General features: G+C 43.5%; 1 protein-coding gene across 1 annotated transcript in view; it reads left to right on the forward strand.

Moving 5' to 3' along the window:
- DNAH8 (dynein axonemal heavy chain 8) overlaps positions 1-13,181 on the forward strand; it is a 313,022-nt gene that overhangs the window by 268,816 nt on the left and 31,025 nt on the right. The window contains exon 87 of the mRNA XM_039467518.2: positions 4,709-4,869. Within this exon, the coding sequence (XP_039323452.2) occupies positions 4,709-4,869 (161 nt within the window). The remainder of the gene's footprint in view (positions 1-4,708; positions 4,870-13,181) is intronic.

Below are 13,181 nucleotides of genomic sequence, written 5' to 3' on the forward strand. Positions count from 1 at the left end.
ATATCCCAGAACATTTCTAGAAAGAGTCCACAAACGGACATGTACAAAAATATTCATGGCAACATTGTATATGGAGCTGAAGTCAAGCATCACAGATTGTCTTCCTGGAAACAGAGGTGGTGATTTGCATGAAGTGCCTCCTCCGCTCCCTTCCTCCCAGACATGACCTTGGCCGAGGCAGCTCCCACCCGCTAGGGCAGTTCCTGGGGAGGGACAATGCCGTAAGCCCACAGTAGCCAACACTCCAGTAGCGGAGAGAGTGAGTACCTGCTCCTGAATGAGGATTAGGTGGGACATCATAGCATTCGCTACAAAAACCTAAGACTCCTCAGAGAATAGGTAAGATGTGGTGGGTGAGCACCATGGTACACTATTGCTCACCCCTGTGGGGCGCAGCCTGGTGGTCATAGTCGTCTTAAGTGTGTGATATGACTATCTTCTGAACCAGAATCCGCCTCCTGAGTATATGTCCCAGAGAAATTCTCAGAATGTACAAAGAGATTATTCATAGCATTGTTGGTGGTAGCAGGAAGTTGAAGGCAACTTAGGTATCCATCATGGGGAAATAGAGAAGTTACCTATTGTAGAGGCCTATGGTGGTTTACAATGCAGCACTCGGAAGGATTGATCTATATGACATCATGCATAGGTCTTACAAACAGTGGTGAATGTAGAGCTTTAAAAAAATAAAATGGCATCTATCAAGGAATATATGCCTAGTTCACAAGGATAAATACATGTTCAAGGACATATATCAAGTACACTTAAATAGATGCCCTCAGAGGGAAAAGGAGACAGTGAGTGGATATCAGAACAGAATGGGGGAAAAATTAAAATAAAAGGGGCCTTGGCCGGGTGCAGTGGCTCACGCCTATAATTCCAGTACTTTGGGAGGCCAAGGTGGGTGGATCACGAGGTCAAGAGATCGAGACCATACTGGTCAACATGGTGAAACCCTGTCTCTACTGAAAAAAAAAAAAAAATACAAAAATTAGCTGGGCGTGGTGGTGTGTGCCTGTAGTCCCAGCTACTCAGGAGGCTGAGGCAGGAGAATTGCTTGAACCCAGGAGGTGGAGGTTGCAGTGAGCCGAGATCGTGCCATTGCACTCCAGCCTGGGCAACAAGAGTGAAACTCTGTCTCAAATAAATAAATAAATAAATAAATAAATAAATAAATAAATAAAAATAAACAATAAAAAATAAAAGGGGCCTAGATTTATAAACATAATAAACTCAGGGGTATGAGAAACTCACCTCTGTATTTGAGATTTGAAGGAGAAAAGAATAATGTGTTAATAAGTATACTTTGTTAGAATAATTGTGAAAGTACCTAAAATTGGAGTTTTAGCAGTGGAGTCTAAGATGTGGTTAGTTTCAGAATTAGTTCACCAAGAGTACCAGTAGAATGCTGATGGGATCAAGTGCATGGGTGAAAGAAGAGGGGAGTCAGGGTCACCCCTAGTTTTGACTTAAGCCACTGGATGCAAAATAGGACTATTTACAGAGAAGAGGAAGGACTGCAGCAGAAATGAGTTTTAGTGGCTAGGGCTGGAAATTAAGAGTTCAGTTTTGATCACATAACATTTGAGATTTCTATTAGACATCCAAATCAAGTTGTCTAAGACTGTAACTGCCTTGAGTGCAGGGACTTCGTCTTGTTACATCAGTGCCAAACTGAGCACCAGAAACAGAGCCCAACACTTGTCAGTGCTCAATAAATATTTGTTGAATAAAAAACAAATGCATGAATTCAGGTGAACAAGGCAGCTGGATCTACGGATTCAGAGGTTCTGATGGATCTTAAGCACAGAGATAAGGATCTGGAATTCTTCAGCATGTAGATAGTGATGACAGAAAGTTGTTGTGTTGGTCCAGAACCTCCAGGGAGACGTCTGAGCCAGGAGCACGGGGAGGAGGAGGAAGAAGTACAGCTCTCAGCCTGCTCCACCTTCAAGATATCAAGCAGGGGATTCCTCTCTCTGACCTCTCTCCTGCCTTTCTTCCTCTTCTACTTCTTGCCTATACCCTGACATTTGGCATTTTGGACCACAGAGGACTAGTCCGCTGACCACAACCCCCTTCTAGAAGCCCAAGATTCTCTGTCCTCTGGGCCTGGGTTGTGCAGACTTCCTGATCTAAAAGTACAGGGTTCCATATTCAGGCCCCAGTTCACTGGGGCTGTTCCCAAGGAACAGCAGCTCTCTCCCCACCTGAGTTATGTTACTCCCTTCTATCATCTGATTCTGGTTTCTCTGGACTCCATTCTCAGCAATTGGTGCCTGAAGTCAAAAGTTCATCCTACCATTTTTCCGTTCATTTGGCCCTGAGTAGCTTCCGTGGGCTCATTCCCTCCCTATCTCTCAGGACTTCCCTAAGAGTAGCACAACGTTCAGTGGCTTCAATTCTCTCACTGTCGGCCACCCCACTTCCTTATCCCACTGAATCTTCTCTTTGCCCTACATCCTCTCCAACCTCCTGTCTCACGTGTTGCTTTCCCTCACTCATTTCTCTGTCTAGCTTGGACCTGTTGCAGATGGTCGTCAAAAACCAGAGGTGAGTTTGGATCTTTGGCCCGAAGGACATGAGCTTACCACATGAACCTGGCTGCAGCAACCCTCTTGAGAAAGGCTGCCCAAAAGCCCCACAGCCCCCACACCCTGCCTTCACCTGTTTGATCTCATCCTCAGTGCTAGGCTTGCCTTCTGACCAGCTACCTGCCTGCACTGCCTCCATTTTATCCCAACCATGTGATCCAGAGTTGCCCATGGGAGAAGCAGTTCCACTGTCAACTCGTGCCTGCACATGGCATCCTCTGTCCCTCTGACTTTCAATTTAGGGCTTGTCTTTGAACCTTGTTTTCTCCGTTCTCAGCATCTTACAGAGTCTCTCTGCTAAAGCCAACAATTGTGGGACTATATTGGGTGTTCGTGGAGGATGATGGCTCACAAAGTAGTTCCATATAGACTTCATATTTTGACGTTGCCCCAAAAGAGCCTCCAAATTTGGCGAAACTCAGCTATTTGTGTATACATAAAGTGCTGGGAAAACAGGAAGAAACTTCATTTTGCTTTTACACATACATGTCATCTGGCAACACAAAATTCAGTGTGGTCATTTGCTGTCTGTGTGCTGTGGACCCATGACCTTTGTCCCCTTAGGATGTCTTCCTGCAATTTAAGTCATCCACATCGTAAAAAATCTAATATTTCTAAGTAATGACCATGCTCATAACACTGTTCTCTTTAATAACTTTCAACTACTCTCCATTTCTTAAATTAATCACCAGTCCTCACCCTGACATCAACAGTCATCCATGATATGACCTCACCTCACCTTTCCTGTCCTATCTCTTATGACTACCCTGTGTCCACCCTATAGTTTTTTTTCACTTAACTTGCTTCTCATTTTTGCATCAGTTGTTCTATACCTTTGCTTATGTGACCTCCCCATTCCAAGTTTTGCTGTCAAAATTTTCTCCTTCGAGGCTTACCTCCTTACCTCCAAAAATCAACTCCTTGAGAAGGCCTCATCTGACATCCACCTGGCTGTTCTTTGTTCCTGCTGTAAACCTCCTTAGTATTTTGCTTATTTCTATTTCCTTCTGGCTCTTGCCTTAGTGCACTTTGTATTGTGATTATTAAGTAAATGGCTTATCCTCCACTGGGTTACAAGCTCCTTGAAAGAAAGGACTGTGTCTCTTATCTTTGCATTCTGTTCTGGTGCCAAGCTCAGCCCGCTCGTGCATAGGAGTTGAATAGGATAAAACAGAGAGAGAGTCAGTACACATGGTATTTCAGAGCAATCCCTGGATCTAAAAAGAGTTGGAGGAAGGAGATGGAGGGAAGGTGCTAGAGAACATGTGACCAGCCAGAGTAAGGCGCCGTCCCTCTTTCACATCAAGTGCTCCTAGTAATTCAGACATCATCTCTGCATTTCCACTCTTCCTGTCTTACTATTATTTCCTTTCCCACTGGGAAAATTGGTTTGCCTCAAACCTGGCTCATAGGCATTTAGCATCATTTTGTTTTCCTTTCTCAGAGTAAATCTATTCACACCAGCCATATATTTGTTCTCCCACTGTTTTGTTAAAGACAATCAATTCATCTGGAATAAGAAAGGGATGTCTTAAGGTGAACAGCAAGGCAGTTGAATACATTTACTTCTTGTGGACAGGTACATAATTAGCAAAGGAAGCTCTTTAGCTCAGGGTGGGAGGGGAGATGTTAGCATGGATTTCCCCTGGCCATGTGCTAGTGCTCAGCGCTGTGTGAGTGAAACTGTTCACAAGCACAGCCTCCTGGTATGAGCCCCACATAGGGGAGAAGTGGGGTGATGAAAATGCTCAGATGTTCTCTTGTGTGAGTGGGTATTGCCTCACAGACTTTGTGGTATGTTCCTACTCCTCTTCTAAAGTGGAATTGAGGGCTGTCGAATGACTCAAGTAGAGAATGGGCTTGTAGAGTTGCTCTCTTGTCCTTACTTTAGCGAATGCTTTCTTTGGTGTTAAACAGAGGCCAGGTCGGATTGTGTTCTGGCCTCTCTCTTTTCTCCATATATGCACTAATTATTCTATCAGTGGTATTGTTAAGGCACTCTCAAAATCAATATTGAAAACTCAATTAAAATGGAAATAAGGTGCTCCCCCACCGTAGCAGTTTTCATTTAGATGCTCGTCAGTTTTACTTCTTTTATTTTCTCTCACATACAGGTCTGGTTCAGTGAGAAGATGTTTGAACCGTCATTCTGCTTTTATACCGGATATAAAATCCCCGTCTGCAAAACCTTAGACCAGTATTTTGAATACATCCAGTCACTGCCTTCCCTAGATAACCCTGAAGTCTTTGGGCTTCACCCTAATGCTGATATCACGTAAGTCACTGGCATTTTTTAATTTGAAGGGGTCATTTGTAACTCAGTCTGGCAAAGACAGTGCATTTCATTTTCTCTCCTAATCTCTCTCCTTTTTTTTTTACTTTACTGTGAAAAATAGTGTCGCTTCCTGTCTCCCAATTACAACTTTGTCATATCTTGGGCTGCTCTCCTCTCACTAAATCCTGATGCTCCAGTGTTTATGACAATGTTAAACTCTAATTTATGCATTGATTATTTCTCCTCTGTCATGTCATAAAACCGGTTGGTGTTAGTGGTAGCGGTACTCTCCACCGACAGGAGAGTGGTCTGCCAGCTCCTCTTGTCTTTCTTCAAAAACTCATTAAGAATATAATGCTCATAAATAGAATCTAAAAAGCCAGGCAAGAACAGATGGGAGGGTGAAGAATCATATTTCTGCCTGATCCTCTCCCTCATGGTCCCTCTCCCTCACTTGCTCATCTGCATCCATCTGTCATGCACTGCTCATGGTGGGCACAGTGCAGTAAGCACTTAGCACCCGACACAGATGCACAGCCCCGGGAGGAAAGAGTGGAGGGGCTCAGCTCTTCATGAGGTCGCTGCTCATCACCTAGAGAAGAAGTGCTCCCCAGTCCCAAGCCCCTTGGGATGAGGTATCACTCCTTCTCTCTTTAGAGATCCTTACCAGAAAATAAAACTGCCCACAGGGAGGGTTCGAGAAACCCAAGTGCCTGAACTGGAATCCTTTGGAACGGACCACATTTCTTCTGCAGCCCACTGATGAAAAGCTACAAGGTTTACATTTGGGAAAATGGTTTCAGGAAACAGAAGAAACCAGGGCTTCTCTGGCAGATTCTAAACTAAGAATACCCTAAGAGTGGGGCATTCCTCTCTCCTCGTCCCTGGCCTACTGTTGTCACCTTAATAATTCTCTGGGTTTGGACATGGACATTTTCCTGGTCTTGCCAGATGTCCCAGGAGTCCAAGTTTGCTGCCAATTACATTGTCTTCCCACCTCTGACCACCCTCATAGCTCCCAGCATGAGGCATGCACTTTCGGCCCACACCTGTATTGATTCCACCTTCTCTGTATCCTCTCATCCCATCCATGCTGCTTTTCAACCTCAAAGATTTGGACATGATTAAAAATACCTACAAATGCCAATGCTTCACTCTGCCCCTGTGATGGAACCGAAAAGGCTCGTTGGTGGTAGTTCTTGCTGTTATTTAAGGAGGCTTTCTGGGGACAGGAAAGAAGTGAAGAAATAAAAAGGATTCCTCAGGGATTGGGTTGACAGTCAGCGCTTACATCCTCTGAAAGAGGGAGCACAGGAAAGGAGTCTGGCTTTAGCTGAGACTTTTAAACAGTGAGTCAGACCATATCAACCCTCTGCGCAGAATCCTCCCAAGGTTCCCATGTCACTCTGAGTCAAGGTCAAAGACCGGCAGTGACCTACATAGATGACCTACAAAACTAAATGATGACACTGCCCTCTACCTCCCCACCCTGGCTCTTTCAGTCCTCTCCCTCCTTCATGCCCTCTCAGGCCAGACAGCGTCCTGTTACTTGGACAGGCCAGACTGCCTGTCACAGGATACTTGCATTTCCTGGAACCTCTCGCACTCTAGATGTCATTGTGGCTCACTCTTTTACCTCTTCTGGTCTTTGTTAGATATTGCCTTTTCAATGATCCCTTCCCTGGCTGTGCTATTTAAAGACTGCAATCCATTCCCTAAACCCTGCCCAAGACCCTGTCTTCCTGGCCTGGTCTTCTCTATAGCTTGTATCACCCACTGATATACTCTACGCTTTAATTATTGATTTGTTATTGTCCAGCCACCACCACTAAACCGTAAGTTTCACTAGATCTGAAACTTTCATGTGTTTTCATCGCTGCATCCCTTGTGCTACAGCAGTGCTTGGTGCTCAGGAAGTATTTGTTGACCGAATCAGTGCTGCTGAATTCGTCTAGAGTGTGAAGGATGTGATCAACGAGGAGAGTCCATAGAAAGATGCCACAGGTTCACTTGAGTGGGCAGAGAAACAACTGATAAGTCTTAATCCACTTGAAAGTTTGTGACTGAAAATGTTCTCATCTGAGGACTTTCAACTTTGATTCCATCCTTGACAAGAGACTGGGGAGTTATGAGAGCTGGTTCCCGGAGGATCCCACCAAGATGAAACAGTCTCACCCTCACCCAGAGTGATGGTGCGTCTATGCCTTGTTCACTGAAGGCTTTTTCACTCACTAGCTCAGAAGAAAGATGAACCAGGGCCAGAAAAGGTCCAGAGAAGTACAACTCAAATGTAAATGAGATTGGAGACAAAGACAAACTATTTTTTCCTTAACTTTTATTTGGAATGATTACAAACTCTCAGAAAAGTTGCACATACAGTAAACATCCACACCCTCCACCAGGATCCAACAATTGTTAATATTTTGCTCCATTTGCTTTTTCTCCTTCTCTATTTATATCTCTGTATGTTTATGTATCTACAGCTGTATCTGTCTATAATCACATATATTTCTGTGTGTGAGTGCTTGTATGCCCTCTCAGTGGATAGAGCTAGGAAGCATGTATTTTTTTTTAAACATCATGAATACAAATAACTCCAATTCCAATCGTATACCTCAGGGTTCTTCTTTGTCTTCCCCATTCCGTATTGATATCTCTTTTTTCCCCACTGTAAAAACTCTGGTTCCCAGCAACTTCAATACATGTATTCCTTTATTTGCAATTACTATGCCAATACCACCACCAGCAACAAACCTGTTAAGTAAAGGTCAAGATTTCTTTGCAGTTCTTTTTGTCTGTAGGGTATATTCCACTAAGTATACAGAGGACTGTGTTCAAAAGTTAGCTGGATTAATGATGTTTTCCTGTGTGGTTACGCTATCAATTGATATATAGTTGTGTTTATTTGTTTCTGTTTGTATCACATTTAAGGGTTTCCTCCCCATATTTGCCATAGTTTTGAGTAAAAATTATAGCGGTGCATGGCTATAATCCCAGTTAATCGGGAGGCTGAGACAGGAGAATCGCTTGAACCTGGAAGGCGGAGGTTGTGGTGAGCTGAGATTGTGTCATTGCACTCTAGCCTGGGCAACAAGAGCGAAACTCCATCTCAAAAAAACAAAAATCAGCATGCCACGTATATGTTGTCTAGACCTTTCCTCTGTGCTCCACAGTCATTTATACAATTTCTATTTGACATCTACTAGCATGTCTTTCAGACAGCTTGACCTTTAAAAGCCCCAAGCTGAATCCCGTATTCCCTCTGCTTCTCCTCCATCTCAATGGCTTCCCACAGGGCTTAGAATAAAACGATGAGTTCACGTCCTTTATAGGGACATGGATGAACCTGGAAACCATCATTCTCAGCAAACTGACACAAGAGCAGAAAATCAAACACCGTATATTCTCGCTCATAGGCGGGTGTTGAACAATGAGAACACGTGGACACAGGGAGGGGAGCACTACACACTGGGGTCTGTTGGGGGGAAATGGGGGAGGGGCGGGGGGTGGGGAGGTGGGAAGAGATAGCATGGGGAGAAATGACAGATACAGGTGAGGGGACGGAAGGCAGCAAAGCACACTGCCATGTGTGTACCTATGCAACAATCTTGCATGTTCATCACATGTACCCCAAAACCTAAAATGCAATAAAAAAAAAAAAAAAAAAGATAAACTCTCTGCCATCACTGACAAGGCTCATCTCTCCACCTCATGTAAAGCACCCATGGTGACTAATCAACAACTAGGTGCCCTGTGGGTAAGTCCAGGTGTGTGACAGTGCTGGCCTAGAATAGAGATAATCATGGTGGGGAGTGAAGCTGCAGGACAGGTCTCAGGTGGGGACTGACAGGGCTTAGAGAATGCAGAGCAATGGCTGAGAACCTTCTCCTGTAGCTGTTATCTGTTTCTTGCTGTGAACTGGTGGCTTAGAGAGGGCACAGAAAGCCTTCTGTGTTTTCTCAAGTCTCTCTTTACAGCTCTGTCCAGATGCCCACATGGCATCTCTGGCATGCATGCTGTGGGATGCCATAAGCGAGCAGCATCTCCCAAAATAGTGCCAGGATCTTGCAATCTTTCGCTACACGAGTGAGGTCAAGTAGAAAGCCCTGGACCCTTGCCTACAATGGGGGATTATATCCACCAGAGGCAACTGGCAGGCTTGTAAGACCTGTGGTCCTCCTCGGATTTCTCTTCATCCTCAACTTCCAATATGGTTTGGCCTTGGGTCTCTCCCACCTACCTCTGCTCCCCTTTCCCCAGCATGTCTTAGCCCATTGCTGATTCCTGCTCAGGCAGTCGGCTCTGTTCTGCAACTTTGTGTTTGGTAATTTTCTCAGTCTCTGAGTAAGCCTTGTCCTAGGTTTGATTATTCTTTCCTCTGGCTCTGAAATATCTGGTGGATGGAATCCTGGCAAGTTGAGCTTGCCTTCTTGGAGGGCTTCGCTATGCCCCTTACTGTTCCCTCTCCAGCCACCAGGAAGCAGTAAGCAGTAACAGATGAAGCATCCCAGGTGAAACCCGCCCAGCTCCGGCAAGATGTAACTTTTCAACCTCTGAGTGAAATGAAAGAAGTAGTCAAAGGTGCCCCTGACATTGCTTGTCTGGGAGCTGAGGTAGTGGAGGAGTTGGGAACAGGAGTATGTTAGAGAAGTTACAGAGCCATGTTGGGGGTGTGTTGAGCTGGGAAAGAACATGGGATGTATCTGAATGGGGTGAGAAATATGGACTGGAGCCCAGGTGAAAGATTTGAATGCCTGTGTGCAGAACAGCCTCAGCCATGAGAGAGGACTCTTTAAGATATGCTAAGTGTGTGAATGTCCCCAGCCAAAGGAATCATGAGTTTATCTGACCATCCATGCCGTTCAACAGTATTCTTGATTCTTCTTCCTTTTTTTTTTTTTTCTTAAGACAGTCTCACTCTGTTGCCGAAGCTGGAGTGCAGTGTTGCAATCTTGGCTCACTGCAACCTCCACCTCCCATGCTCAAGTGTTTCTCCTGCCTCAGCCTCCTGAGTAGCTATTACAGGCACATGCCATCATGCCTGGCTAATTTTTGTATTTTTAGTAGAGAGAGAGTTTCGCCATGTTGGCCAGGCTGGTCCTCAAGTGATCCACCTGCCTCATCTTCCCAAAGTGCTGGGATTACAGATGTGAGCCACCATGCCTGGCCATCGATGATAGGCTATAATTGGGCCATGATGGAGAACTCAATGACCCCTGTTTATTGGAATCTTCACTCTGAAGTTAGCATCCACAGATTTTAGAGAAGAGGGAGATTTGGGAAGAGGGAACCACAAGTCTCTCTCCTCAGTCCTTGCTTAAGAATGCAGAATCTCTGAAGTGGAGGGGGAAATCAAGGTGAATAAATGCTTTAAAATGAGTAAAATCTCTCCCAAGAGTTTAGATATCATAGTGATAGGAACCATGAAAACACACAGTTTATTCACATTTTATAATGTGGATTTATAAGGTACCAAAGACTCTGCAAATTAACTCTCCCAATGTCAAAAGGATTGCTTACTTTCACTCTTTTTCTCATCAGTGGTTATACATGTTTCTTTACCTTCTGAAATTTATCAAATGCCTTATTACAACTTTTATATTCATTTCTATGCAGTACAACTGACATATATCCTTTGAGTATTTGTTGACACTTTTGAGATTTAGATTTTTTAAAAAAGGTATGCTCATTGATATTTCATGTGCAAAGATGTATGTAAATCTCAGCTGATTTGGATATTACAGTGCACTAATATCTCACTAGGTAGTTGTTTATTTCATAGGCAGCTCTGTTTTTCAGTTGTTTCACATTTTTATTATCTATGACCCTGACTTTCCACAACCACCAAGCTACAAGGGCAATCTGAGCTTCTTCCCATATTTACTCTAAAGAGAAATTTTCTTCAAGAAATAACTTAGAACCAAACCTCAAGGATTCTTACAGTTCTTGTTCTTCATCTCAGAGCATTCATGAGGACTGTTCCCCTGAAAGCCCTTGGGCTTTTGTGGCATATAGAGAGATTTGCAGTTCTCTATTATGGCTAGCTAGCGAGGCTTCTGCCTTTCATATCTTTGCAAACATAAAATCACATTGTAGAAAAGGAAATGTGAGTCGTTGAGCTCTGGAATACCAGGGAATGACATTCTGTGCATAATAAAATGTGTGTTGGGGAGCGCTTGGCTAGCTCTTATTCATAGTGGACCAGCTTTCCAGAGCTTCTTCCCAACATCTATGTTTTGAGGCCTGTGTTCAGATCATCTCATAAAAAATTCAGTCACCAACCATGAAAGTGATTTATTAGGTGGGATCTGGCAGCAGCAGCAGCAGCAGTGGCATCTCCATCAGTCTCTCCTTGGAGCACCAGTGAACTTGGCCAGAGTCAGCAGAGAGCAAAATGGTCATCTCTGCAGTGGTGTGCACCGTTGGCACCTAGCTGCTGGTGCTGAGCATGCTTCCACAGAGGGCTCAAGCTGAAGGTGACTGAGAGAACACCCAAGAATTCAGATATGGGGGCTTTCTGTTTTTTGTTTGTAGCTAGAACAGCTAGGAAGAATGAACTCTGCTTTTCTTAGCATTAAAGAAATTTACTGTGGTTTTCTTGTCTTTAATCATTAAAGATCTGCATTGATAAAATAACATAAGAAGAATAGCTTTACTTTATTCTCAAATTATATCTTTCTGATTCTCCTGTGTTCTGAGGACTATGTATATATGATATGGCACAAAAGGCATTTGCAATCCGTTCCCGAATTTTGAAGTAGGATGCAATCCCAGTTTTTAAGTCATATAAAGTATAAGAAAAATACCAATAACTCTGAGGGGGAAATCCTATGAAAATAACCTATGAAAACAAATGAAATTATCAATTGTCAAGGACTCAAGGAGATTGTCAAGGACTCAAGGAGACAGACAGCCAGATAGATAGATAGATATTTCTAATATCTGTAGATCTATTTATTATATTATTATGTTATATAATAAATATGTAATAACCAGAAATGAATGCTTCGAATTTATTATTAGAAGTGAATACAAAAGTTGTAATTAGGCATTTATATATACTTTTATAAATATGTATATAAATGCCTTATAAAATAGTAAATAAAATATTATTTTATTTCCTGGAAAGGTACCAGGAAATAAAATAATAACAATATGCTACATTTTTACTATAAGAAGGAATAAATAAATTTTCGTGCCCTTTAAATATTGAAGAATTGCTGTCTTTTGGTTTAATAAAATGAAAGCCAATTGGCCTCAATTCAACAAACAAACATTGACTGAGAACTTACTGTCTGGCCAACATGGGGATACAAAGATGAGTAAGAGTCAGTCCTTGCTCTTGGAGCACATCTTCTATTGGGGAGTATGATGAACAGCAAATGCTGGTGATGTACAATATGGTTAACTCTAAAATCAGGGTATGGATGCGTTGCGATGATAACACAGGTTAAGGGGCAATAAATTCCAACTTAGAGATCAAACAAAGCTAGTGAGAGAGGCTCCATTTAAGTTGTGCCTTAAAGCCCGGGTCCACAACCCCTGGGCCACAGACCAGTACCAGTCCATGGCCTGTTTGAAACTGTGCCACACAGCAGGAGGTGAGTGGCAGGTGAATGAGCACTACCACCTGAGCTCCTGAGCTCTGCCTCCTGTCAAATCAGTGTCAACATTAGATTCTCATAGGAGCAAGAACCCTATTGTGAATTGCGCATGTGAGGGATCTAGGTTGTATGCTCCTTATGAGAATCTAATGCCTGATGATCTGTCACTGTCTCCCATCACCCCCAGATGGGACCGTCTAGTTGCAGGAAAACAAGCTCAGGGCTGCCACAGATTTTACATGCTGGTGAGTTGTATAATTATTTCATTATATATTACAATGTAATAATAATGGAAATAAAGTATACAATAGAAGTAATGCACTTGAATCATCCTGAAACCTTCCCGCTCCCTCCCCTCCAGTCCATGGGAAAATGTCTTCAGCAAAACCAGTCCCTCGTGCCAAAAAGGTTGGGGGCCACTGTCATAAAGGATGTGCAGGAGTTTCTCAGATTGGAGATGAGGTGGGAAGGAAGTGAGTGAAGGACTGGGTCAAGAAGGACAGAAGGCAAGTAGGAGGAACATAACGAGCAGTAAGCCTGAGACTGGGGTGCACACACCAAAGAACAATGCGAGGAAGGGAATGCAAACATGAAAGTGCGTGGGGTGTTCTAGGAACCAGGTCCAGTATGCCTAAAGCATGAGAGAGGCAGGGCTCTTAAAGAGAGGAGTGGCCTATGCAGAGTGTGGCTTTTGAAGGTTTTGCCAAA

The sequence above is a fragment of the Saimiri boliviensis genome, chromosome 4, assembly GCF_048565385.1.
Source record: "Saimiri boliviensis isolate mSaiBol1 chromosome 4, mSaiBol1.pri, whole genome shotgun sequence".
Lineage (NCBI taxonomy): Eukaryota > Metazoa > Chordata > Mammalia > Primates > Cebidae > Saimiri > Saimiri boliviensis.